Source organism: Alternaria rosae (assembly GCF_020736505.1).
Source record: "Alternaria rosae strain MPI-PUGE-AT-0040 chromosome Unknown BKA58scaffold_9, whole genome shotgun sequence".
Taxonomy (NCBI): Eukaryota; Fungi; Ascomycota; class Dothideomycetes; order Pleosporales; family Pleosporaceae; genus Alternaria; species Alternaria rosae.
In genome coordinates this window covers 1,018,593-1,045,070 of record NW_025763578.1, presented here as the reverse complement: position 1 = coordinate 1,045,070, position 26,478 = coordinate 1,018,593, and the positions used below count along the sequence as shown (strand labels likewise).

The 26,478-nt window shown below is 52.9% G+C and overlaps 10 protein-coding genes across 10 annotated transcripts; 5 read left to right on the top strand and 5 right to left on the bottom strand.

Annotated features, from left to right (window-relative positions):
- Positions 1–274: 274 nt before the first annotated feature.
- BKA58DRAFT_239051 (uncharacterized protein) lies at positions 275–1,829 on the bottom strand. Its single transcript, XM_046166632.1, has one exon. It carries the CDS (start codon positions 1,646–1,648, stop codon positions 386–388), a length of 1,263 nt encoding a protein of 420 aa, XP_046022039.1. The 5' UTR covers positions 1,649–1,829; the 3' UTR covers positions 275–385.
- A 949-nt stretch (positions 1,830–2,778) lies between these two features.
- BKA58DRAFT_345036 (serine hydroxymethyltransferase-domain-containing protein) lies at positions 2,779–4,843 on the top strand. The gene is made up of 5 exons (XM_046168407.1): positions 2,779–2,990; positions 3,043–3,099; positions 3,162–3,255; positions 3,308–3,445; positions 3,493–4,843. The coding sequence occupies exons 1-5, from the start codon at positions 2,850–2,852 to the stop codon at positions 4,635–4,637; spliced, it is 1,575 nt and encodes a 524-aa protein (XP_046022038.1). The 5' UTR covers positions 2,779–2,849; the 3' UTR covers positions 4,638–4,843.
- Positions 4,844–4,881: 38 nt separating this feature from the next.
- On the top strand, positions 4,882–5,541 carry BKA58DRAFT_462678 (uncharacterized protein; the record flags this gene model as incomplete). Its single annotated transcript, XM_046174856.1, has 1 exon — positions 4,882–5,541. A coding segment is annotated over one exon (660 nt), but the record flags the coding sequence as incomplete, so codon positions are not given.
- BKA58DRAFT_391377 (spindle assembly checkpoint component Mad1) lies at positions 5,531–8,024 on the bottom strand. The gene has a single exon (XM_046170911.1). It carries the CDS (start codon positions 7,838–7,840, stop codon positions 5,675–5,677), a length of 2,166 nt encoding a protein of 721 aa, XP_046022036.1. The 5' UTR covers positions 7,841–8,024; the 3' UTR covers positions 5,531–5,674.
- A 137-nt stretch (positions 8,025–8,161) lies between these two features.
- BKA58DRAFT_345029 (S-adenosyl-L-methionine-dependent methyltransferase) lies at positions 8,162–9,339 on the bottom strand (the record flags this gene model as incomplete). Its single annotated transcript, XM_046168406.1, has 1 exon — positions 8,162–9,339. One exon carries the CDS (start codon positions 9,337–9,339, stop codon positions 8,245–8,247), a length of 1,095 nt encoding a protein of 364 aa, XP_046022035.1. The 3' UTR covers positions 8,162–8,244.
- A 197-nt stretch (positions 9,340–9,536) lies between these two features.
- BKA58DRAFT_322226 (DNA-directed RNA polymerases I) lies at positions 9,537–10,353 on the top strand (the record flags this gene model as incomplete). The annotated part of the gene is made up of 3 exons (XM_046167840.1): positions 9,537–9,617; positions 9,679–9,761; positions 9,813–10,353. The coding sequence occupies 3 exons, from the start codon at positions 9,537–9,539 to the stop codon at positions 10,351–10,353; spliced, it is 705 nt and encodes a 234-aa protein (XP_046022034.1).
- A 1,143-nt stretch (positions 10,354–11,496) lies between these two features.
- Positions 11,497–17,863, bottom strand: BKA58DRAFT_367098 (uncharacterized protein; the record flags this gene model as incomplete). The annotated part of the gene is made up of 4 exons (XM_046168903.1): positions 11,497–11,923; positions 11,974–16,443; positions 16,498–17,242; positions 17,293–17,863. 4 exons carry the CDS (start codon positions 17,861–17,863, stop codon positions 11,497–11,499), a joined length of 6,213 nt encoding a protein of 2,070 aa, XP_046022033.1.
- A 1,488-nt stretch (positions 17,864–19,351) lies between these two features.
- BKA58DRAFT_391368 (RNA ligase/cyclic nucleotide phosphodiesterase) lies at positions 19,352–20,987 on the top strand. The gene is made up of 4 exons (XM_046170910.1): positions 19,352–19,563; positions 19,614–19,778; positions 19,830–19,908; positions 19,956–20,987. The coding sequence occupies exons 1-4, from the start codon at positions 19,459–19,461 to the stop codon at positions 20,561–20,563; spliced, it is 957 nt and encodes a 318-aa protein (XP_046022032.1). The 5' UTR covers positions 19,352–19,458; the 3' UTR covers positions 20,564–20,987.
- Positions 20,988–21,283: 296 nt separating this feature from the next.
- On the top strand, positions 21,284–23,846 carry BKA58DRAFT_443140 (vesicle-fusing ATPase; the record flags this gene model as incomplete). Its single annotated transcript, XM_046173958.1, has 3 exons — positions 21,284–21,555; positions 21,609–23,460; positions 23,514–23,846. The coding sequence occupies 3 exons, from the start codon at positions 21,284–21,286 to the stop codon at positions 23,844–23,846; spliced, it is 2,457 nt and encodes an 818-aa protein (XP_046022031.1).
- Positions 23,847–25,301: 1,455 nt separating this feature from the next.
- On the bottom strand, positions 25,302–26,281 carry BKA58DRAFT_238980 (uncharacterized protein). Its single transcript, XM_046166631.1, has 3 exons — positions 25,765–26,281; positions 25,535–25,687; positions 25,302–25,483 (listed from the first exon to the last, which is right to left on the bottom strand). The coding sequence occupies exons 1-3, from the start codon at positions 26,091–26,093 to the stop codon at positions 25,399–25,401; spliced, it is 567 nt and encodes a 188-aa protein (XP_046022030.1). The 5' UTR covers positions 26,094–26,281; the 3' UTR covers positions 25,302–25,398.
- Positions 26,282–26,478: the final 197 nt, after the last annotated feature.

The window sequence follows — 26,478 nt, the reverse complement described above, 5'->3', positions numbered from 1 at the left end:
ATGCTCTGGATTTTTATGTTGGGGAAATACATTGATGTAATATGCTGCAGGAAGTGCCTATACCTTTGCCAACAGGGCCTGACAACGTCATCCGCTGACAGGTAGGAAACATGGGCCCGGGGGTAAATTGTACAAAATGAACCTTCACCACATATGATAGCCATCCAACGCTCGGTCGCCAGGTGTACTTCCGCTGGGGTGAAAGTAATCGCTAGATCTACCGGAAGTTTGCCGAAGCAATCCGAAGGTCAACATGAAGCTAGGAGAATGGGAATGTTAAAGTGACAGAAGCAGATAGTCGTGATCCCCGATGTGGTCGGATCGCAAGGTACATGTAATGTGTAGTATGCCGCGAGATGGTATCTGGGGCAGCTTGAGTGCCGGGCTACTCTTTCACGTAGAGCTTGTCCTTGCGCGTCATCATCTCCTTCAGGTCATGCCAGGCCATCGTGCTCAAGAATCTATCGGCACGATGATGGTACTTCTCGGACTCCCGCTCCACTTCGTCGGCCTTGATCTGCTCCAGGTAACCCAAGAACCTGACATCGGTACGGCCCAGTTGCCGACGTCCGCCGAAGTACATTGTGATCTTGCGGAGCTTGGCGTTGCGGAGGATGCGGAGGCAGTTCGCCAGGTAGTCGTCGTTCAGGTAGCGGCGCTCCTCGTTGGAGAGGACATAGGGTGTGTCCTTTGGGCGTGCGTCGTCGAAGACGAATTTGACATCGCGCAGGTATTGAATGTTCTCGGGGCCGATCATTCTCAAAAAATGCAGTACGTCCTGGTAACCTATCTCCTTGGGTACTGGCTCCCAGTAGGGTCCACGAGTATCGTAGTGCCGATGGAAGGAGAATGTGTTCTCGCCGTATAAGATCGAGCAGCCTTCGTTATGCACAAGCTTACAGGTTCTGAGGAATTGACCAGACTTGGTAAAGCTTTCTTTAGGGTCATTGACCGTCATCGGAATCCTGAGCTTCGAGGTCTTGTTCTTGCGAGCAAAAAGGTACCGATAGATAGTGTTCCTTAGCTCGGGCGGCAGATCGGTGAAGCCTACGCTACGTAATGCGAGCATTCCAGCTGGCTGCGGATCTGTAGCACGGGGGCTGTTCGATCTGCCTGGCTGCATCTCATGTAATTTGCCTTGCTCGCCGGTCTGTAGGAGGGTGCTGTCGAGCTTGACGAAGAGCGGACCATGGAAGCCTAGCGGGACGTTGAATTGCAAGGTCACGGGCGGCTTCTTTGGAGCACTTCGATGAAAGGCGCCGGCGTTCTCGTTGTCGGTGAGGTCATCGAGCTCTTGGCGATAGAATACGTGCTCTAGACGCGGAGACGGAGGTGAGGGACTTCGCTTGCGCTTCAGTGCACCCTTCTTCTTCTTCTTGTCCGAACGACTACGCGGGCTTATATCGTCGTCTTCTTCCTCGTCGCTTAGCTCGGTCAACTCACTGTCGGTCAAGGCGTCGAAGTCGGCGTCTTCGAAATCGACGTAGCCTGCCACTTTCTGTATCTTGCCTGCGCTCTTTCGAACCGGGCGGCCAGTCTTTTGATTGTACTGCGTTATCTTAGAAGGACTGCCTAGTTCTGGACTGGAGTCGCGACGGTGGGGTGTTCTTGGAGGAGGCAGGCTCGGTGTCTTCAGTTTGGGCGCCATGATGGGATCTTTATATGCGGACACCTTGCTAGTTGAGGTTGTTAGTGGTGTAGGAGGAATTCACACGTGGCCGTTGGATGACCGCTGTTAGAAGCAGAGGTTGCGGCTGCGGCTGCGGCTGCGGTCAAGATGGGGTTGATGCAGTAAACGTGAGGTCAGTAAACAGGGAAAGCGCGTCTGAGGCAGTGACGGTCGTTGTCACGCGCGCTTTCCAGGCTAAGGACTATTACTAGTAGCCTTGGCGGTCGGTTGGAGGAGGAGGTGCGGTAGTGTCCTCCATTCAAGCTCACGAGTTGTCATGGACTGGAAGGACTGGAAGGATTGGCCGGCGTAGATGGTCATCAATGTTTGTTAAACGATGCTCAAGCGCGCACGCTCATGCCGCCACTTATGAAAAACTGATTACGGTCTGGGTGTGGAGAGGATGTCAGGCGGTATCGTCGTGAGTCCACCAGGGCATCCCTCAGACCAGCGTAGAAGTGACAGGAAAGCGCGTGTCCGGCCGTGTTATCGCAGGACTACAACTCGAAATTGCTTATAACCTTCTCGACTAGCAATCGCAAGATACGAGAGCTGCGATTGACGGCTGTTGGCTTGCGTGCTCATAACGACGATGTCAAGGTTTGTTAATATAGTCGACGTCATACCCAGGTGTAGCACATGGTCAGACACTCTTCAAGAGCAACAACAAGATATATTTACGAAAACGGTTACATTGGATTACTACGTACACAGCGACAGGCGTCGACAGCGGGACTGAATGAAGACACTGTACATCTCGTGCTCCAGACCGTACCACGCCGGACACAACACAGCATCAACAGATGCCTCCTACGCAACATTGCCGATCATAGATTTTTTCGTCCCCCTAGGTGGTGGGTGCCGGGGCGTGTCAACAGCTCCCACATCGGCCAGCTTGCGCCGGCCAAGTGAGGATGCAGCTGAATTGAAAGCAGTCATATCATCTCGGGTTTAGTTACGTGAAGAAAAGAAGAGAGGACGCGAGACGGAAGCGTCGATGTTTTACCGCCGGAGAACGGAGAAACGGCGCCGAGGCCATGACCCCTGCCAGTGCCGCCCTAGTCCGTGATTAAGCGGGCCCATCGTTTCGTTGCCTCATTGAGACTACGAGTCCGGCTGGCATCGAGCACGTTTATAAGGTCGCGCCGCGCTTCCACTGTGTATAGCAGATTGACTCAACATGGCGAACCTCAGAGCAGCCTGCAGAGCGCCTGTGCGCCAGCTCACCTCTCGCTCCACAGCCTCAATTGCTACCAACCATGCAAGAATACAGACACAACAATGGCGGGGCTATGCGACAAGTATGGATGCGCAGCAAAAGGTATATCTCATGATAGCACGATGAAGCGGGCAGAAATACTAACAAGTGGCAGATTCTCTCCCAAGATCTTGAACAAGCCGATCCCACCGTCTACCAGATCATCAACAGGGTTCGTTGCCACATACCCAAGCCGCAGATGCGAAGACGAAGCTCACAGTACTTCTATTGTAGGAGAAGAACCGCCAGAAGCACTTCATAAACCTCATCCCCTCGGAGAACTTCACATCGCAAGCCGTGCTCGATGCGCTCGGCAGCGTGATGCAGAGTACGTTCTGCGCACCCTCACATTATAGCCCGAAGCTGACACGGCACCATAGACAAGTACTCGGAAGGATACCCAGGCGCACGATACTACGGAGGAAATGAGCACATCGACGAGGCCGAGCGTTTATGTCAGCAAAGAGCGCTCAAGGCATTCGGCTTGAGCCCTGACGAGTGGGGTGTCAACGTCCAGCGTGAGTCAGTCGACGAAACTGCTGTATCTTTTTCTAACATAACACAGCCCTGTCCGGATCACCTGCAAACCTCTACGCCTATTCCGCCGTCCTCAACACCCACGACCGCATTCTCAGTCTCGACCTCCCCCATGGCGGCCATCTGTCGCACGGATACCAAACACCCACCAAGAAGATCTCCGCCGTATCCAAATACTACGAGACTCTTCCATACAGGCTGAATGAGAAGACTGGCATCATCGACTATGAGAAGATGTCGGAACTGGCTCATCTGTACAGGCCAAAGGTCATCGTTGCGGGCACATCGGCATACAGTCGGTTGATTGAGTACGAGCGCATGCGAAAGCTGGCAGACGATGTTGGCGCATACCTCCTCTCCGATATGGCTCACATTTCAGGTCTCGTTGCCGCCGGCGTCATCCCCTCACCGTTCCCCCACTCCGATATCGTCACCACCACAACACACAAGTCGCTGCGAGGCCCGCGAGGCGCCATGATCTTCTACCGCAAGGGCGTACGGAAGGTCGACAAGAAGGGGAAGGAGGAGATGTATGACTTGGAGGGCCCGATCAATGCATCTGTGTTCCCAGGGCACCAGGGAGGACCTCACAACCACACCATCACTGCTCTGGCTGTAGCTCTGCAACAAGCCTCAACCAAGGAGTTCAAGGATTATCAACAGCAGGTTCTGGACAACGCGAAGTCCCTCGCCCAGCGTCTCGGCGACTCAAAGGAGAACGGCGGTCTCGGCTACAACATCGTCTCGGGCGGCACCGACAACCATCTTGTCCTTGTCGATCTCAAGGACAGGGGCGTAGACGGCGCACGAGTAGAGCGTATTCTCGAGCTTGTAGGCGTCGCGTCGAACAAGAACACTGTTCCCGGTGACAAGTCCGCGATGAAGCCTGGTGGTCTGCGTCTCGGAACTCCCGCCATGACAACTCGTGGCTTCCAGACCGAAGACTTCAAGCGTGTGGCCGATGTCGTGCACCGCGCCGTCGGAATCACCCAGAAGCTTGACAAGGACGCCAAGAAGAAGGCCGAAGACACTGGTCGCAAGAACCCCGCCAGTGTAGCTGCTTTCAAAGAGTACGTTGGTGAAGGCGAGGACATCACTGAGATCATCGAGCTTAAGAAGGAGGTTGAGGACTGGGTATCTACATTTGCGCTACCTTGGGACAAGGCGCAATGATGAAGAACAATACGATGAACATGTATGCCTCGTAGCAGGGTCTCGGCGTTCAAGGTGAAGGAGGGGAGATTTATGTATATATGATAAGCTTCTTTTCACAGCTATTGGACAATAGCTAGCTTGCCTCCACCCCCGATCCACCCTCACCACACTTCGATACTTATTGTGCGCTTCCCTTCTCATCAATCTACTTCGGTGCCTCTTAAGATTATGCTATCCCTTGACTCTTCCATCTGTTCCTGTCATTACTCTGCCTCCACGCACCACTGTCCTTACCGATACATTCTACCCAAGCGGAGACCACACATCCCCAATACGCTGCCGAGTGGACACCATAACTATGCCAGTGATTACTATTCTCGCGTTCCTCGTCTTCATGAACCACGCCGGCGGCGCATTGGTACTCGCCCAAGATACCACCACGGCGTATACATCTACACTCACCACACCCATCTTCGTTTACCTTGCTCAGCCCTCCAATACCACAATCGAGGCGAAGTCATCAAAAACCTTCACTACTGCGACTGAGTCCACCCCGACGACCACCGCGGCAGAGCACTACACCATTGCACCTACACTCGCCTCAATTTCTCCAACTGCGTCAACCACAAACCGTACAAAAAATACCACTATCAACGACTTCGGAGAACCAACCAGCCTCTCACCAGAACATCCTTCTTGGACCATAGGCGCTACAGCATCCCTTTTTTGCTACGACTTCCTCATCATGGTGGCGTTCGCATGGTGTTGGGTCATGGGCTGGTTTTGGTGGTGGAAGAAGGTCGAGGGAAGGAATGGGCTGACGGACAGGGGAAGAGAGAGAGGGAGGGAGAGGGAATGGTGGGGGAGGATGGTGATGGATGAGAATATGGAGAGGGAGATGCGGAGATTGGGCATGGTGTGATATATGTTACGGAGAAAGAGTACCTGTATCATTACTTTGAAATCATCATTACATTGGACGAACCAGGCGTCATACCGCTATACCGTACACATCGACTCGCTCCACCTCAATCTCCATCTCCATCTCTAGTCACCTACCCATGCATCGTCTGCCCGCCCGGGCCCCTCTCCCAGAACTCCAACGTAAGCGCAGCAAGGAAACAAGGAATCTCCTTCCTGCCCTCAACCCAATACACAATCTGATCGCGTATCTCGCCCGCAAACACACTCTGCTCTCCACCCGACACTTTCATCGTCCCGTTCTCGCCGTCAAACACTATACTGTTCTCTCCGTCTTCGTCCGCTTGTTTGAACATGCTGGTCACTTTCACGCGGCCGTTGGGCATGAAGTCTAGTTTCCAGCCTAGGATGGAAGCGACGGCTTCTCTGAACTCGAGGGATTTGGCTGCCCAGATTTGTTTGAGACGCTTGATCTTCTTCTCAGAGGAGGCGAGTTGGGTTTTTATTTCTTCGAGCTCGTCTCGCGCGGCGTCGAGTGTGGCAGCGGGGACGGTAGAGGGTGGTGTTTTCTGATTTTCCAGCTGGTCGATGAGCTGGGCGTTGGCTTCGCGGAGATTGCGTACGGTGCTCAACTTGAGGGCTTCGGCGTCGGCGGTGGGGTTGGATTTTAGCTCTAGGACGCGTGTTCGCGAAGACTCTTTCAGCTTCTTCAGCTGCGAGTGCTGGGCTTTGTATTCGGATTCGACAAGTTTCTGCTTCTTTTGCAGGGCGTGAAGGTCGTCTTGTAGTTGGCGGTTCTTCCGACGTAGTTCGCCTACGCGTTCGTCATTCTCGTCTGTGTCGAGAGCGCGCTTCTGGCCTGTTGTCGCAGGCGCGGGTTTCTCCAGATTGTTGAACTCTTGTTGTAGAGTGTCGATCTCTTTGCGATATTGGTCGACGAGATCTTCAAGCTCCTTTATGCGCTCAGACTTTGCAGCGTCGAATATGTCGGGCTGCATTTCACGCTCTTCGTCGTCAAAGGCTTTGACTTGGGCGCGCAGGAAGTCGACTTCCTTTGTGGCTAGAGCTTTCTGTCGTTCGAGACGCGCTCGTACCTTTGCGTCTGCACTGTTCGTCGCGGCAGTGTTCCCGGCGGCCTTGATTTGTTGGATCTCGGCTTGCAATTTGGCCTTCTCCTCTTCGAGTGCTTCTATGGTAGCGTCCTTGACAGTGAGCTCGGGCTTGATCTCGCCCAACCTGTTGAGAAGATCCGTTCTCTCTATGCGCTCTTGGATGAAGGCTCGCGCGAGGTCTTGGGGTGTCTCGAAGAGGACTTCACCGTGTATCTCTGCTTCGGCCTCCAGGTACGACGTCCACGAGTCACGCTCTTCTTCTAGGACCTGCTTCCTCAGCTCTGCCTCTCCTAGCTGCCGTTGTAGATCATCCATCATGCGCAACTTTGTCTGCAGCGACCTCTTCTCCTCCTCGACCACCTCAATCGCCTTGTGTTGCTTCCGGTACTGCTTAAGCTCAGCATTCTGTTCCCTCGTCAGGGTCTCCAGCTTCTTGATGTGTGCGACCTGATCGGAGAGTTCCCTCTTGATGACTGCCAGTGTTTCCGCATCTCCTGTGATTGCCTTCAGGCGCAAGACCTCAGCCTCCATCTGACCGACTTCCTCTTCCTTCTGCGCAAGCTTCTTCTGCGACGTTTGTAGAGCATTGACCTTGGCTTGTAGATCTGCATGCATCTCCTCCACACTCTCCTTCAGCGCCTTGTGCTCTGTTTGTAGGGTATTGTATCTGTGCTCGTTCTGCCGTTGCGACGTCGACAACTCCTCCTTAACCTCATCGTATTCCTCTTGTAGCGATTGCGCCCTCTCTTGGCTCTCCCGCAATCGCCGTTCCAGCGCTTGCCGCTCATTGGCAGCCTTCGTCTGTGCCTCAGCCATCTCCTTGGTCAGCGCATCATATTTCTTCGCAGTGAGGGTATTCGATGCCTCGACTTGCTGGGCTTTGCGAAAGTCGGCATCGGCACGGTTTTGGGCGTCGCGGAGTTCTTGCGCATGCTCCAGCTTCATCATCTCCTTTTCTTGTTTCGCGGTCTCGAGCTCATATCGCACGGTATTGAGTTGGGCGCGGAGGTCTTCATTGATCGGATCAGAAGGCACAACCGTGTGCGGCGCATTCTGTGAGGCTCGTAGTGTGGTTCGAAAAGTTTCGCGCAGAGGTTCTCGCTTGGTAGTCGCAGGCGCGGGCGTTGGCTCCTCCTCCTCGCCGGTGAGGAAGTTGAAGGAGGGCTGTGTCGTGTTGCGCACCGCCATGGTAGGAGCGACTCCGTGTTGGTTTGTTTGTTGTGCCGAAATGGGGTAAGGAACGTATGTAGTGGTAGTTCAGATATGAAGGCAGCGATTACGCCATTTCGTATTGGCGAGGGATGTCCTTTCCTTCGCGACACGGCGCAGATTCAGGGCGAGTGGTGAGTAATTGGTCGTTCTTGTTGTCGCAAAGCACCGTGTCTGGGGATCACGGCGCCGTTCGGGCAAGGCCGCCTCAGGCCTAGCGCGTGAGCCCTGGAAGTGCGTCTGGCGCGCAGGCACGTGGCTTTCACTCTACACGGGTCACGTCATAACTCAAGCATGCTTCAAAAATCCAATCTTCATATCAGGTTCGAGACCGTTAATTATACAAATACGGCTGCGTGGTGAGTCGAAGAGTCGGCTACGTCCTACTCCCGTACACCCGCCCACGCTTGCGAAAAGACATTGCTTTCGCCATCCCTCCAGCCCCATGCAACACAGTAATGCCGGAGCAGCATTTCCAGCTCCTCCAGTTCGTCTAGAAACTCCAAACCTGCAATGCGCTCCTTCTCCTCCTCGTTGATCCACTTTCGCCAAATAGTGTTTGTGTCCGCCACCTTCGCCCCATTTGCGAAGCCATAGCCCTGAAGGCGTGCGCGCTGGTCGCCCAACTCGGGGTACGCTATTAACGTATGAAGGTGTATGTTGCGGCTCCGGAGGTTCGAGATCATCGTGCGGCCGAAAGCATCCTGGGGTAGGATGGGTTCGTAGAGTATGAGAGACGCAGGCGTTGCAGGTTGTAGGTAGTGTGTGAGTAGTGATGACACTATTGATTTCACTGTCGAGGGCTCCAGGTAGACCAGACACATCTCAGACAGGATCAATGTAGGTATGCTCGGATCGAGGTTCGGAATCTGAGGTGGCGGCTTCTCCTCCGACGATTCGGCCAGAGATCGTAGGTCGAGTGCATGGATGTTGTACGTGTCTGAGTGGTAGGAGGCTGAAGTCGACGGTATGTGTGGTAGCTTTCGATACAGCAGCGGTTGCCTCTGTATGGTGGTAATCTTGGCAAGCGTATTCGAAGGGAAATCGATCTCGTGGTATACGAGGCGCGTTTGAGGGTACAGGTCGAGGAGGCGGAAGAATCGCGTGTCGGTGCCGGCGCCTAGAGAGATGATCTGCTTCGCCGACGAAGGGTAGGTAACAAGGAACTTGGCGACGAGAAGGTCAATGGCTGAGGTACGGACATAAGTGCCTCGATTGAGCAACGGCAGCTTCCTCGTCGTCTGTTGTGTCGCGAACAACTTCGCATATGGGTCGTGAAGATAACCCAGCTCTACACAGCTCACCCTGCTCCCCGCCGCGTCTTGATCCGTACCCTTGACTGCATCGTCGAGAACTTGTGCCCTTCCTTCGCTAGAACTTCCGAGACCACCTCTTCCACGTCCTTTGCCTCTTGATGGTCCACCGCGGCCTTGTCCGAGAAGAGTTCTTAGGTTGGGGATTTCGTTTGAGGAGGCCATGTCCAAGTTCGAGATGGGCGGAATTGGTGGGGTTCCAAGCTCCAGGTCCGCGCGCTAGTGCTGCACGCCAAGCCTCTCGCCCGGCCTGCCTTTGGAACTTCTGGAGATTTCTTTGACACGCCCGTCTTCACTCACCTGTTGCGCCGACACCACCACCCGACACTCGTTCCCCCGCATCAACCTTAGCGACCGCAAGCATGGAAGGCGAAAAGTACAGCGCGTCTCTGATTCGCCTGTGGAGGGTCTGGCGGACAACCAAGGAGATGATGAACGACCGGGTGCGTTGCGCATGCGCTTGCGCTTTGAGCGACAATGGACTGCGCGCTGACTCTACCAAAGGGCTACATGATTGTTGAAGATGACATGACCATGTCTCTTGAGGAGTTCTCAAGGAAATATGCGCGCGAAGATGGAGAGCCTGAGTATGCGCCAACCACAGCCACGTCCAGGCCGCAGTACTGACCTCTGACCAGCCGTTCGCGCCTCAACTTCTCCTGCCAGCCCTCCGAAGACATGCTACGAAGGTACACCGATGCCCCGACCAAGAAGAACCCAGAGCCCCAACCCAACATCGGCACCATCTGGATCGAGTTCAACGCCGACGAGAACGTTGGGATGAAGCAACTGCGCGACTACATGTCCCATCTTGTCAACGGCTCCTTCCACTCCGGCATCATGGTCACCGTAAAGCCCATGACGGGCATGGCCCTTCGACTTCTCCGCGGCGCGACAAGCATCACCGACGGCCCCAAGGGCGGTGTAGAGGTCTTTGTCGAGCAAGATCTGCTGGTCAACATCACAAAGCATGAACTGGTCCCCAAACACGTCCTGCTGAGTGACGAGGAGAAACAGCAGCTACTCCAGCGATACCGTTTGAAGCAGACACAGCTCCCCAGAATCCAATCCACGGACCCAGTCGCCAAGTACCTCGGTCTGAGGAGAGGTTCCGTCGTCAAGATTATCCGAAAGTCAGAAACAGCCGGTCGATACGCCAGTTACCGATGGGTCATATAAGCATTCAGGCAGAAGGGTAGAGGACGAGAAAGATACGTTCGAGTACAGCGTGCTGTGCAAGCGAAAGCGCGCATGCGTAATACCTCCAGCCGCGTCAAGGCCTTCAGATTGGAGTAGGCACCAAGACCGGTGTAGCATTGGGCGAGGCGTTTGGCGATGGAAAAGGGTCTGGTTTTTGACACCATTTTTGTACTATCTGAGCGGAAGGAAAGCCAAGGACAAACGAATCAAAGTTTCAAGTCTTCATTTCTCACGAAGTGTCATGCTTTGGTGCAGAACCCTTCCTCCTTACCTAACACCAATAAGACAGACCTCGAGCAACTACGCCACAGACATCCGCATCCCCGCGCGCTCTCTCCTTGGTGTCACTCCTACCCACGCCGCATCCACACATTGCCGATTTTCCTTAGTCCCCTCCTACCCGCTCCTGTTCCCAGCCCAACCTTCCCATCCAAGTAACTCGCTCTGAAAACCATCGAAGTCTGTGACCCAGCATTACCCTCATCGGTGAACTAGTCCCATCGGACTATTCAAAGACGCATCATCCTATTCCGGTATCTGCTAGTTGCAGATACGGGTAACGGTAGCCTTTGTGCTGTTTATCCTCACCGTTTAGAGGATGTGGGGCGGAGAGCTGACTTTGCCTGGCCGGGCTGGGATACGTGAAAGGTACACAGACGATGAGCCTGTGGTCGGATTTTGTTTACCGGTGAGCGTGGGGTTTGGTGATGGTGGTTCAGCTTACGATCAGCAGGGCGGGCTGAGGCTGATGGGCTGATGTTACAGGGTTAGACGAATACGTCTAACCTTGCATGTTGCACGCCGGATTGGGAACATGGTAGTTTTACGGTGGTGGTAGTGCTGACTGTTATTGCATCACGATGGCAGCTCGAATGTAAGTGGAATGGACCAAATAAAGCCACCGACTCTGATGCACAATTCCCGCAACCTCAGGTATTCTACATTGAACGCCGGTTGGGGGTATACTGCCAGATATATATGTGCGACCTGCTAATGCAAAAACTGTATGCGTACATGGTACAAGTACTATGCTGGGGTATAACAAGAAAACTGTCTGTAAAGAAGACAGGATATGAAGACCACACATCGCCGCAAACATTCGCCTGTTGTACACATGCCTCCTCAAGACTCGTCGTCCTCCTGCTCGAACGTCTCGGAAAAGTTAATCAGGGAGGTGAACTGCTCCGTTGTCTCCTCAACCTCCATCGTTCTTCGCTTGGCTTCATCTGCTAGCCAGCTAAGTGGTGCCAATATTATCTCGCCCGTGCTGTTCTTGACTAGCTTGGTCCTTTCTTTCTTTGTAGACGATGGTTCTGGTAGTTTGACCGCGGCGGCCGTGGTGGTGATCGCGTCGCTGCGTCTATGCCTATGTTCGAGGATATCCACGTCGATCGTACGCTTTGCGATGACATGGTAGATGTGAACCTTCTTCTGCTGGCCATAACGACGACATCGTGCGATAGCTTGTGCCATGGCTGAGTCGTAGTTATACTGCGTCTTTGCCAAGAAGGGTGAAACGAATATGATGTGGTTGGCCACTGTGAGATTGCTGTAGATGGTCAGTATAAAGAGCTGTGCTTGGAAATAAGAGAGACTTACACGCCAGCGGCAGACTCGCTTCCCAGATTGAGTATGATCAGTTTTTTCCTCTTCTTCACATTGATGTTCGTCTTGAAGTCCTCCATAAGCTTTGCTGCTGATGCCTTATGTCCACTTCGGCCCGGAGAGTGGTAGGCGATCTCATAGCGGTCAAACACGTTTTCCAAGATACTGATGATCTCTTCGTTTGGCGCGAACACGATGCCTTGATCTTCGTCTGGACTGGCTAGAACGAGCTGAGCGATGGCCTGAAGCTTATTGCCGAAGTCTTGTCCCTCAATCTGGTCTTTGCCGGAGCCTAGATCAGCCATTCGGATCAGGCTACTCTCGTTCGCATGAGAGTTGCAGCCAGTGTGGATGCAGGCCTCGTCGTCAGTTCGTGATCCGAGACACTCTTTGCATGCAGTATGCCCGCAGTGCGGTATCATGAAGAGCAATTGGATGTCAGCTATGCCATTGCAGTCCGGCGAACTGCAACGAATGGGTTCTTCGTCGCGCTTTGCAAGCACTGAATGTTCGCGGATAGAAACGACGAAGCGTCTCGACCTTGCTCGATGCGCTAACTCGAGAGAAGTATCTCGAAGCTGTGATAGTTCTTGCTTGATCAGTCGCTCGCGCTGATCTTTAGACAGGTCTGGGTCATCAGCTAGCCCGGATTTTGGTGTTTTTTGCGCTTGTTTGATCAAGCCGCGAACAATCTGACTGGACTCATCATCTCCGAGCCAATTTGACCGTGATATATCCTTCTGGAAATGGCCATACAGGTCTTCGATGGTCGGCTCGTTGTTCTTAGACTTCTTCATTAAGCCCTCGAATGCTGACAGCATTTTCAACAGCTCTTTCTTCGTGCTGTGTAGTTGTTGCGACCTTTTCTCAGTCAAGGATTCGAGCGCAGATTTGCCTTCCTCAGTCTCAAAGAGCAATGCACTCCTGAGTAGCGCTTCTTCGGCACTTGCGGATTTTTCTAGACTATCGTTCAGCCTACTACTCCTATCCGAGCCAGACTTTTTGTTGAGCTTTTTGATCTGCATCTTCTGGGAGATGAGGTGTTGAGTGAGCTCCAAGTAGACAACGTGGTGGGCAGCATTTAAATCTACCGATAAAAGCTTCTCGGAGCGGGCGATGTGCTGAAGCTCAGGCTCATTTTGTCTCACGAAGTCATTGAGGAAGTCTTGCGCCCGTTCATGTCTCGCCCCATGCCACTGTCTAGACATAACTTCTGTTTGTGACAAGAAACTTTCAACGTCGGTCTGGTCAAGCCTCGACATCTTCTCTGCTGATGTCGTGACCGTGCCGTCTTCACAGAAGTGCCGACCAAGTTTGATTCCAAGGAACGATGCCAGCTGATTGACATCGGAGAAGTTGGATAAGGCTGGCGTTCCAGACAATATCCAGCGTTTGTGCGCAGCAACTTGTTTAATGCTCGTTGCCACGAAGTTGTTTCCGATCTTCTTTGTATCATTGAGATATTGATACTCGTCAACGATGATCCTGTTGAACCGGAATAGGTGCAGTAGCGGCACTAAGTGCGACGAGTTGTCTGGCCCTAATGTGGCCTTTGCTTTCGCCTTCGCTTTGGCTTTTTTCGATGGACCTGAAGTTGACGACATGGCCTCGAAAGAAAGATATGCGCTACCATGCCGGATGCTAATCGGCAATGAGGCCTGAAACTCGGGTTGCTGAAGCCGTCCATCCAGAAGTTTCTCCGCCAGTCGTTGGAAGTCTTTGTAGTCATGACGCTGGTACACAGCCAGCTGATTTGGAATCTCGCCAACGGCTCTATCCAGCCAGCAACTGAACGCCCGACGACTGGTCATTGTAGGCTCGGGTAGTGCGGTGAACTTAGCTAGGTCTGCGACATAGGCTTCATCGGCGAGCAACGTCCATGAGATTATGATGGCTTTGCTTTGCTGGAGTTTCTCGACAGTGAGGTTCTTCAACTGACTATAGCTCTCCACGACGAGAATCTTGTAATTCACATATCTCCTTGAGCCTAAAAACTTCTCGAGCTCTGTGTTCCACTGTTCCGTGATGTGGGGAGGAGAAACGATCAAAGTTGCAGCTGAATCCAGAAGCTGAGGCTGCTCAGATGCCAGGGATCGGTTGTGCTGAATGAGCGCCTCCATTGTGCACTGTTCGAATTCGCTTTGAATGAGCCCAATACTCGTGACAGTCTTCCCGAAGGACGGGTGATCGGCGAGCACACCACCGCGAACAACTTGCTCTGTCTCTGCCAGAACCTCTGCTCTCCATCCTAGACTTGAGTGCACTGACTCTTCTGTCTCCGTGATCTTTATCATTTTGCCTAGCTCTTGCTTTGTCATCCATGACACAGACCTCATCTGCGCACCTCGTAGGTACTCTGGCGGCGCTGTTACGGAATCTTCAACGTCGTTCGCGTTGCTTTGCAGTTGAAACTTCGGAAAGGGCTGTGACGGTAGATGAACATGATCCGTTGTCAGCCTCCAGGAAGCAGTCGTATAGACGCTCTTTGGGAATCTCCCTTGAGCGCGGTGCGTCAACGACAGGATATTGACACCGACCCGAATTCGTGTCCCTGACGGATCTCTAGAAGTTTCCAATAAGACTATTTCAGGACGCTGCTTTATGGCGCGCTCGAACGTGGCGGCAGCTTGACGGTCCTCATGTGCGGTCGCTACGCCTCTTTCGTTGATGCTCCAGCGGATCTCCGGATAGAGTGGTGCACAAGAACATTTTCCAGACCAATTTGAATGCACTGGCTGCCAGGATGAGCATGCCGGTAGCGTCTTGGCGCTCTCTAGAGCCCAGGAATAGTCTGCGAAAGTTCGGACTGGAACCTCGTTTTGAAGAATGACATCTAGGCAAGTGAGCGCCTGGGAGCAATCTGGCAAGGCATTGTCAATCATGCGTCCTTCATCAAGAAAGCCTACGTTCAGAGGAACACTTGCTGGTGCAAGCGTCATTACAGCAGGAGCATGCACGTCAGGAATTGTGACGAACATGGTTTGCACACGTCCGTCCTCTACATCTGAGGGCCGCCAAGATGGATGCACACGAGCTAGAGTGATACGGCTGTCTCCATAATGCTTGCGGGTATGGTCCTGGCTAAAGACGAAGCTGTCATGATCTGATCGACCGATAGGGTTAGGATCGAGAAACAAGTACATGCTATCCACCTCCGTCGACCTTTTGTAGAGGCTAGTCGACGCAGTTCCACAATGCGGTTGATGCTCGTAATCGCCGGTGACGGCCGCCAGCTCTGGATCATCGCCCCGGATCTTGATCGTCCTTGGTACAGTCTCTTCTTTAAAGTCCACAAGACCGAGCCGACTCCGCCATGAGCCGACCTTCTCGATCGAGCCGCTCACGTGAAGAGTATGATTGCTGATGCTGGGCATGCGTACTTTCCACTCAACACTAAAAAGAGTGTCTACAACACTGCTTTGTGCGATCGGATTGCGGAGGAAGTCGCGCAAGGGACTATTGCCAGGGAGGTCTGGTGGGCTTCTGAGGAAAAGTGACCATTGAATGTCAGAGCCGACTTTCAGCTCGATTGCGGCCCGAGGCGAGCTGTAAGTGATCTTCCACTCTTTGTACTCCCTGGAAAACTCGTCGATGCAGAAATACTGGGAGTCCAAATGCGCTTCCGACACTGTAGTCAGATATTGACCCAAAATTGCATCTTCTGCGCCCAATTTGGAAGCGAGACGATGTATATTTGGGAAGGCCTTGAACTTCAACCGTGGAGGCAACTTAGGCCTCCAGCGTCTGATAAAGTCGTCGGGTGGCAGCTTTCGCGCTTGTGTCAATATTATTTCCTTATAGACGTGCTTAGGGTTGCCGGCGCAGCAGGCGCAAGCTGAATGTCCACATGCCGAGCAGATGTGAATCGCGGTCTTGCTGATAATCTGTTTGCCTTCGCAGTTGCACATACGCGCACTGAACTTTGCTTCGTGTTTGAGCGCGGCCAGATCGAGATCTTCGTACATGCTTGGTTCCAGGATGGTATGATCAAGAATGTCCGGCTGAGCGATCATCTTGCTAGTGAGCGGCGAAACTTGTGTCATGTTAGGTGTTGATACGTTGGTGAAGCGAAATGCTCTAGATCCGGCGATAAGAGCAGAGATGAGAGAAGCCCCGATCACTGTAGTTGACATGGCATTACCAGCCAGGTTCTGTAGGTCCTTCTGTGTTTCGTTGGCGAATAGTAGTCTATCAAGGGGCATCCCCTGAAGGATCAAGAGTTGGCTACCGTTGAGAGCATGTTGTCGATTGCTCGCGAAGTCTAGGCCACTTGGTGTCAGGCATGGCGCGATACCTAAGTCAGCTTTGAATCGATCGACGTTTTGACTTACATCCCAGAGCGCCATCTTGTAAAGTGAGTCACAGCCTTTGAGGGCAGCAAATTCTAGGTGGGCAATGTCAATGGCATCATGCACTCTCGAGGACTGCGAGCTGTAAAATTTCCGATCTGCGAAATCGGGAGGCCTGTGTAACCATTAGTTTAAGTAGCGAAGTAATAGCAGGGTTGCGCAGGCTTACACGACCGTGCCACTGTTGCTTCGTCGGCTGACGGGGCTGAGTATCCCCAGTCTCTTCTCAGATCGAATGTGGTCGTTGCGGAGTTTACACAGAGCCCAGTCCGGCTCGTTCTTCAAGATGCCGTAGCCGCTCGACTCTTTCAGCGACTCCGGAAGGAAAGCTTCGTAAGGGCTGCTGCACTGTCTCTCCAGTTTGTGCATCAATTCACTCCACTCGCTTGTCGCGCTCTTCGCATGTTTACCGAAGTGTGAACGCTCTATCGCGATCATGTACATCCTTTCTCTTGTCTGGGGTAGATAGAAGTTCTTTGTGTCGCAGTAGGTCCATTGAGCTTCGTAACCGATCTCTGCCCATCGTTCTACAACATCATCCCAGGTCTTCTTCTTGTTTTTTACATTCTCCAACAGTACTAGGGTGGGACGAAAGCGATCCGCATAGGTGTAGATCGCTCGCCATGTATCGCCAGATTCGCCATCGTCGTCGATAGTCTTTCCCTTGTTGCTCATCCGGGAGAGATCTTTGCACACGAAACCGGCAATAAGGATGTCGATATTCGTGGGAATGTCCTTTTCTGCGCCGTAAGCTGTTACCGCTGTAGTAACGTCCTCGCGAAGGAAGTCACGGACGTCTCGAAACAGCTTCTGTGGGGCGAAGTTTCTTTCAATGTATCCTTGCTTGAAGACCTCGACTTCGGCAGAGAACTCTTGCTGAATGTGGATCGGAGATCTCCCCATCGTTTCCAGTGCTAAAGGAAGTGTTAGCTGACAACCCACTGTAGGCGTTAATGCGACTGACCTTTCGAGATCTCATCCAGGGCTAATAAAGGAGATTCAGTGCCAGAGCACATCGTAGCGACCCTGATCGGTCGGCCTTCCAAGCTCTCCAAGGCCTTACAGAGGCCAAGTTGCACGGCTTTGGCAGTCATGTCAGACATGCACTCTTGAATGCTGGCCAGAGGCGGGAGACTGAGATCGATGCCTTTTCCAGTCCGAGATGGTTCTCCAGTCTTGATCTTTTTGCGCGGGTTCGCCCTCGCTTGGTCGGCCTCAACAAGGCTAACATCTTCATCCGACAAAAGGTCCAACGATTCAGCGTCACTCGTGCCCGAGGCTTCCTCATCAGCAGATGCAGGCTCAATGTCCGCTTCGCTTTCTTCTTCTTCGTCTGTTGTGGGAGCATTGTAATTATCTGATACGTACTCGTCCTCATCCTCGTCTTCGGCTGTGAGACCCAGTTCTTGGTCCGACACGTCGTCAAGGTACTGCGGAACGTAGGATACTTTAGTTCGAGCCCTGCTGGAGCGTCCACTGGAACCGAGGTTCGGTGTGCCAATCTCGTTTTGCTGATGTGAGTCGTCGTCCTCCATGGGAATACCCTCATTACCAGTTGTCATCGCTGACTTGGGATCGTTACCTAAGACAAGATCGTTTGAAGTTACGGGTGAAAGTAGCATATCGTCGCCATCATGTATTTGTTCGTTTGCGTCAGCAATGTTTGCGTTGACAGGGTTTGTTGGTTTCCCCGGACTTTTGAGCAAACTCGACCCGCATGGGCTTGACTTCGGGCTAGCCACCTGTGTATGCTGATCGGGTGTGCTGCTCAGTGAGACCTTTCTGCGCTTCGATCTAGATGTGCCATTGCGTGTTGTGCTGCGAACAGGTCCGTCATTCACATGCTTCGTAGTAAGCTGTGCGTCATTGTTGGTGTGGTGTGCCTCGCTACGACGAGTTCTCCGGCCTCTGCTGGACTGCCTTAGTGCAACACCTTCAGGCTGTGGAGTGATCTCGGTCTTTGCACCCACTTCCTCAAGCTTGGGCTTCTTCTCGGGCAGCTTCCGACATAGATGTACGGTTTTGTTGCGTATGCAAGTATTGCAAGGATCTCTTCCGTCACACTGCTTGAATCCCCGTATTGTGCATCGTGGACAACGTGCCGCTATCGCTGCCGATTCTTCGGGCGTTGGCAACCTGCACTTCTTCTTTTTATCTCGTATACAACGAGTACAGAGATCTGCTCCTTCCTCTGTGTGGCACTCGTAGGCAGCGTTGCCTCCGCGGGTGAGGCAGAAGTAGCAGCAGTCTAAAGGTATGATTTGATCGGCATCGTCGGCCGCTGGAAGAGGCGGCGTGAAATTATTAAGGATGGACGATGCATCGACTGCAACTGGTCAATTCTTGAAGCAAATTAAGTGGTGTTGTCAAGGTTAAAGGGCATACCATGGACATGCTGAGCTGTGCGCGCGCGGCGAGCGCGATTGCCTTGTGTATGTGTCTCGGCCAAAGGAGTGCGCTCAGTACTTCCTGTGTTGGTAATGGGTTGCCGTGGTGCAACATGAATAACATCACCGTCGTACTCAGATACGCTGCGTCCAGGTGACACTTCGGCCACGCGCTTGCGTTTACGCGAATTGTTCTGTCCCATATTGCGGGTATTTCGATGTGAGGCACGAGATTGTCATTGGCACAGCCGTTCGAGTAATTACAGAACGATGAAGTGGCGCAGTATACTCATGGCATGCAATTCGCGCGGTGGGTGCAATAAAGTGTATGGAGTTCATGCGGGATGCTGGCACGTAGCGCGACGACGCGTCGCGCTAATGGAGCGAAAGCACGTGGGGCATCCGGCCAGGGCATGTACCCCGCATGCCGTCTCTCACCGCTGGACTGCATGACCTGGAAAAGACATGAGGAGAGGCAACATGTGCTGAGTATGCCATGAAGTGGATTGAGGGCGAGGGGACTTGTGTGAGGCCGTTTGAGGCATGCACAGCCGAAGCGGATAGGCTACTCTGAGAGGGAAGGTGCCATCCTACGTAGCGAAGTCGGACAATATTCAGCTCAATGTGTATCTACGTACCCACCCTCGTGGCTTGGTACTCGTATTACCCTCACCGCAATACTGAAAGAAATCATACAACTTCCCTGTATTATCCTGTACTCACGACGATTCGTAGCAAACATCATGGCTAATCAGGCAGTCAACGCATTTGAGGACCTCACTGGTGTCTCGACTTCCTCCTTCAGCAACCCCTATGATGCATTGATAGCGGCATGTGAAGATGATCCTGTAAGAAACTTCGACATTCAGTCTTTGCATGTACTCAGCAAACAACGCAGGTTCGGATTCAAGAGAAATACCAGCTGCATAGGACTACGAGGAATGCGCAGCAAAAGGCGAAGATGCTCGATGAGGGCTTCCAGGGTGTTAATATAGACCCCATACTCTTGAGACTGGAAGACCCCACTGTCGAGCCCGGATTCAAAGATCCCCGCAATTGTTTCGTAAGAATTCCATTGTACAACTCGCACCGATGATAAACTTATCATGTGCAGGTATTCTGGGGCCGTCCTACAGAGCAAGTCAAGGATATGATCAACCGAGTGCAGCAGGAACTGCGAACAGTAGCACCAAGTAGGCACAATATCATGGTTACCAGATTGCAATGCTAACGAAAGTAGATCTCTGGCTCATGCCCCGGGAAAACCAACACATTACAGTCCTTGAGGTGACGCATTCGAAGACGGCACCAGAGATCCAGCAACTAGTCGACAGTGTACGAGACAAGCTACCTGCCATCACTGACTATACCCACGACCACCGCACGCGCCTCATCAAGCCTCTCATTGGGTATGATGCCTCAGCGATAGCGTTAGGCTTTGTACCTGCAGCCGGCGAGGGACTGCACTCTGGCCGCACCGCAGAAGACGACAACTTCACTTACCATCATCTCCGCCGAGATATGTTCTCCATGTGTCGCGATGCAGGTCTTCAGGTGGAGTCGCGATACGTCGTACCGTCCAGCCATCTCACGATCGGCCGCTTCATCTACACCAAAGACCTGGAAGACGGAAATGGCTCGCCAGATCCTGAGAAGACAAAGGCTTTGATCGACAAGATTGAAGAGATCAACGCTTGGCTGCAGAAAGACTACTGGCCGGAAAACAATGGAGGTAAGATACCTGCTGGTGGAGAGTTCAACGTGGGCCAGGAAAAGGGTTTGCATTGTGGGACGGGTCCCCTTTGGTATGGTGGAGGCGATGCGGTGTATCTTGGGAAAGGCTACTGAGAAGTGTGAGGTCTTTCAACAACGTGTTGCTATACGGGCCGTGAAGCTAGCTGCGTCTGGGGGACGTCAATCTTATCTGCAGTGTCATATTCTGTCCGGACAGAGTACCCGATAGGATGCGCTTGTTGTCGCGTTACCACCACTTCACATGAGACCTTATTGGCCGGAAGCGGCAACGAATGATACGAAAGATCGTGGTATCTGCTTGATTCGGTGACGCGCTTTCGTCGGGTCAGCAGGTACGTAGCTTTCACACGGGGCGTTACGGCACTAGAGTGACTATAATGTATGTCGCATTCTACAAAAAAAAAAGTAAGGCAGAAGTATACATGAGCTTAGCAACTGCGAAGTTGTTAAGATTTAGTAGTGTGTACGCAGCAAAATGTGATGATGGCGGCACTGCGGGCGGAGCGGCGGGGATGACGTGTGGCGTGTGGCTTGGTCAAAGCGCGTTCCTGAAGCTCCCCACGCGGCATCACAGACCCTGACGGTTAAGCTGTATCACGCTTGTTTCTGCTTTGGCCAGCGTAGCTTTTGAACCGGACAGATCATCGAGAAACAGACATTACACCACGATTGGGCTAAAGTCGTCCTTATACTGTAACCTAGAGACCTTTGGGACCCCGTGAGGCCTCATCGCTGCTGCCTCCCCACGGATACGTGGCTTCCATCTACCACTTTATATACCTCCAAATCTGATAGCGACTTGCTCCACCAAACATGTTCAATCGCGATCGACTCCCAGGCCTTCCGGGTAGCTCCCCTCGGCCACCGCCACGTAACGACGGTTACGGACGGCCACCTCCGCAACAGCAACCACCACAAGGACCTCCGCGAGGCCAAGACACAAGAATGGCGGGTTACGATGACCGGCCGCCACAACAGCGTATGCCCGCAAGGGGTCCTCCAGGAGGCGGTGGGGGCGGCGGACCGCCACGACAGCTGCGGCCCATCAAGAGCCCTGGAGGCAACGCATACGCTTTCGGCAACATGTATGTACAGTCAGCTGCAATGTAGCCTGCAGGCCTCTTCTAACACCATAAAGCGTCGCAGTTTCCCCTCAAGACTTCCCCCCAAACGCCGACGGCTCCGATATCTCCATCATCGTCAACGGGAACTACGCACTTTCCGCACGTCCAACGCAAGGATGCAATCCAGGCGAGATTGGTCTCACCGATTTTCAGCGAACATGGGCCGGCATTTCACTTGGTCCTCAGGAGATTGTGAATGCAGCACCATACGATCACTTTGCGTACAGCGGCGGAAAGTCGTACCTGGGCGCAGTGGACGTTGAAGTCGGATTCGCAGGGAGGAAGACGACGGAGACACCTTACGATCAGGACGAGCTCGCTACCGTCTTCAAGAAGAGCTTCGAGAACCAGATCCTTGCGCCAGGCCAGCAGCTCGTGATCGATATCAAGAACATACCCCTCAAGTTGTCGATACGAACTGTGACGCTGGCGGATCTGTCCATGGAAAAAGATGAGGCGAATGCGCCTGCCATTACCGACCCTCGAGCTCGTGGCATCCTCACAAGACACACTCAGGTCGACTTCTTCAAGGATGCCAAGACAGATATCAAGTTAAAGGCGTCGGCGCGACGCGCAGCGGCAAACTCCATTATTCAGCCAGGCTTCAAGTTCGAAGATATGGGCATTGGTGGCTTGGATGCTGAATTCGGTGCCATCTTTCGACGAGCTTTCGCCTCCCGTATCTTCCCTCCCGGTATTCGGGAGAGACTGGGTATCGATCACGTCCGCGGTATGCTTCTGTACGGACCTCCCGGCACTGGTAAAACCTTGATAGCTCGGCAAATCGGAAAGATGCTGAATGCCCGCGAGCCCAAGGTCATTAACGGTCCGGAGGTGTTGAACAAGTATGTCGGAGCGTCCGAAGAGAACATCCGGAAGATGTTTGCGGATGCAGAGAAAGAACAAAAGGAGAAGGGCGACGAAAGTGGTCTACATATCATCATCTTCGATGAGCTTGACGCTGTATGCAAGCAAAGAGGTTCTGGCGCAGGAAGTGGTACTGGCGTAGGCGACAGCGTCGTCAACCAGCTGCTCTCCAAGCTTGACGGTGTTGACCAGCTACACAACATTCTCCTCATTGGTATGACAAACCGCATGGACATGATCGATGAAGCTCTGCTGCGTCCCGGTCGTCTCGAAGTGCACCTGGAAATTTCGCTGCCCGATGAGTCCGGCCGAGCTCAAATTCTCAAAATTCACACAACAAAGATGCGTAAAAACAACGTGCTTGAGCAAGACGTCAGCGTCGAAGAGCTGGCTAAGCTTACCAAGAACTTCTCTGGAGCTGAACTCAACGGTCTTGTCAAGGCCGCCACATCGTACGCATTTGGTCGACATATTAAAGACGGCACTACTGTCAAAGCAGACGTCGAAGATATCAAGGTCAAGCGACAAGACTTCTTGAGCGCACTCGACGACGTCAAGCCGCTCTTTGGTGTTGCTGAAGAGGAACTCAGCAAGCGATTCCGTCACGGCATCATCCATTATTCGCCCTTTATCAGGGATATACTGGAGGATGGGCGTCTATACATTAACCAGGTCAGAAAACCGGAATCGAGTCCGCTCCTCTCGGTTGCGCTTCACGGTCCACCGGGTTCTGGAAAGACAGCGCTGGCTGCTAAAATGGCCATTGATTCAGGATACCCATTCATCAAGCTGATCTCAGCTGAAGATATGATCGGCTACAGTGAAATGCAAAAGGTTCAACAGCTGGATAAGGTTTTCCGAGACGCATACAAGAGTCCGTTGAGCGTCATAGTCATCGACTCGATTGAGTTATTGCTGGACTGGGTGCCCATTGGCCCTAGGTTCAGTAACACCGTTCTGGCTGCCCTGAAGGTTCTGCTTGCCAAGGAGCCACCCAAGGTATGTAGAGTCACTATCCCGCTTCTATCGTGTAATCCATCTAACAGCCCCAGGATCGTCGTTTACTAATTTTCGCGACAACGACCGAACGCTCGGTGCTCACACAGCTCGATCTCTTCGCCCGATTCGACGCCGAGATCGCCGTCCCGAACGTCAACACACAAGCCGAGCTCGCAAACGTCCTGCGGGAATCCGGTGCCTTCTCCGATTCCGACCAACAGCGCGCCATTAGTGAGATCCAGGAGATGACAGGTAACACCGAGGTCGGGGTCGGTATCAAGAAGATCCTCACCGGTATCGAGACAGCGAAACAGGACCAGGATGTACCTGGCCGCTTCGCTCGCGTGATGTCGCGTGCTATTGCTGCGAACCGAGGATCGATATAGGCTGGGGTTCAGGTTTGACGGACTACTCGTGAACTTGTCTGGCATATGTAAGCCGTATAATTGTAGATGTATGCCTCGCCTACTAGAGAGAACAGACTCCATCACCGTCACATCCCTTTCATCTCGTTATACTCGGGCTTTCCCATACCTGACAGTTCAAGCCGTATCCGCCTCACTTCTACCCCAACATACCCATCACAATCCTTCTCACTTCTCGTCCGGAACCCCCCTCGTTACACAGCATCCCTCCCCCTTCCCTCTCACCTGCAGGAAACCTGTCACTGTCAGACTCCTTTCCAATAACCTCACATACATCTGACACCCCGTACTCCTGATCTCAACACTCCCCCGGAAGACACGGCATTCTCATGCTGTATCCCGTATCCCAGTAAGTCAAAGTACAAGTCCGTGGTTTCGGAGCTCGCCGCCGCTCTTTCCTTTACCCTACCCGAGTGACACTTGGGCCGTCCTGCTTCCGAGTTGGCGAGACCGAGCCGTTGGGAGAATGGTGGGGTGAAGGTGGGGCAGGAGTGTACGACATATGGTGGCTTGCGTCTGTTGGGTCTTAGATAGACGGTAGCGGGGCGGGATCTGAAACTCTAAACCGGTGTTGTCTTGTGTGACGGAATGGGATTAGCTGAGATAGGTCGGGGCGTTGGGATGGGTCTACTACAGTTCGGCTAGGCAGTATTGGTTAGTGACTAGCTGGGTTTGAGGTCACTGTCACAGTGTTGGAATGTGGATCGGGCATGCGTACAGTCAGAAAGCTTACGGGCGGTTCGTACAAATCCGCTGCAATGGTACACTTGAGCAGGATCGAAGTCACGGTTTCTCGATAGTTCTCACGCTGAACCTAATTCAACAAGTGCATTTTGCATGCGTGTGGGTGGATCACTCCGCTTCGGAGTGGATCGTTACATCAACACGTGAGAAAAGATGGAAAAGCTATCCCATTGAGACACCCGTGACTGACTACCCGTCCGTCCGTCACATGATATGATAGACTCATGACGCCGATCCAAAAGCAGTCCGTTTCCCAAACCAATGAGACGAAATAAGAATACGCAGCCTTGCTCAACACTTCCAGCCGCCGTTCAAGCCCCACCTTCCAGTCTTACATATTCGACGAATGAGCAAGCGTACCAGCTTTCCAGCTCGCAGCTCGCCTCTGGCCCGTCGACCGTTGGCATGGACCACGCCAGCGCCGCACTATCCGAGTGCCTTGAGTCGATTGACAGCTGCCATTCGCTAAGCGCTTGCATTGAACAGCGGGCCGGTCCGCGGTATATTTTTGGGAAAAGAAAAGCCGGCGTGTGGGTCGCTAAAGCAGCGAGGCCGTCTACCGAGAGTGGATCGTGAACGACAGTTCGCGGTTTGACGTCTACCATAAGCGATATGAAGACGTCGTAGGTTGCAAAAGAAATAATGAAGTCGATGGTATCCGTAGAATCGTAAAGTGAACGTATGCCGCCTGTGTTTTGAGAAATCCGAAAAGTTGTATGTTTGTATCATCCACAGGCCGTAAGGCAAAGATTGTAAAAAGCGCAAAGAACTAGTAGTCAAGAGGTGCTGGGTATCGGCCTTGGGCTGTACGAAACTGTTCGGGGTATTTTCGTGCCGCACGCTCGTTGAGGGAGCTACCAAGATGTCAGTGATGCTGTTCAACTTCAAAGTTGCTATCAACTCACTCTACGCGCTTCTGTGTGTATTGCAAATCTCTTTGCACGTCTTTCGCGGCTTTCATACCGTCTGCGAAGCTCATACGTGCGCCAGCTAGTCGGCGCTGAGCAAGTTGTTGCAATTCGAGAAGCTCGCGATGCTTGGCATTCAGTTCGCCAGATCTGCATATCGTGTTAGCTCAGTAACCGTACTCAGAGTTCACACGAGCGGGTTCGCCGTGAGAATTTCACAAACTTACGTTTGTGCTTGCTTTGCCAAGCTGCGGTCTAGTGGCATTGGGTCGAATGAGCCGTTTACACGGCTGCCCATGTAATCGAGAAGATCCACGCTCGCGGAGCCACTGCTCGAATCGTAGTCGCTTGCGCTACCGGCGTAGTTGCTGGAAGCCGCTGACGGCTCGTAAGAAGGTACGCCAGATGTTGTGACGCTGGATGGAGCCTCAGGTGGCGATGCTGCCCCACGTCCGTAGCCATGATGTTGGGGCGGGTAGTAGAAGCCTGGCTTCTGTGGCATGTTGATTGGGTAAGAGGACTGGGGCAAATGGTAGAATGAGTGGGTGGCAGCCATTTTGGTAGTGATTGGATCTCTGGTTGGTAGTGAGGAGAGATGAGGTACGATAGCTTGAGTGGTTGATAGAAGCACTAAAGGTGGTGATGCTCAAGACAGGGCTTGAATGTGGTGCAATCTAATGATATCTCAGAAGAGGTGAGTGAATACGAAAGCAGAAGGGGAGTTCGTAGGGCCTGTGAAAGGGCCTCTTTTTATACCCTCCAGCCAGAGACGTACTAGGAGCATGCTGGTCAACGGGGTAATGCGTTGACCCCTTCATGCCGGCTCAAGCTCGCGACCCCGCCCTTGTGGTGATAAAGGTGCATAGTCTTACGTCCACTGAGGTCTGCTTCCGCTAGAGCCGGCCTGATGAGCGTCATTTAGACTGGGCTGGATGAAGGTC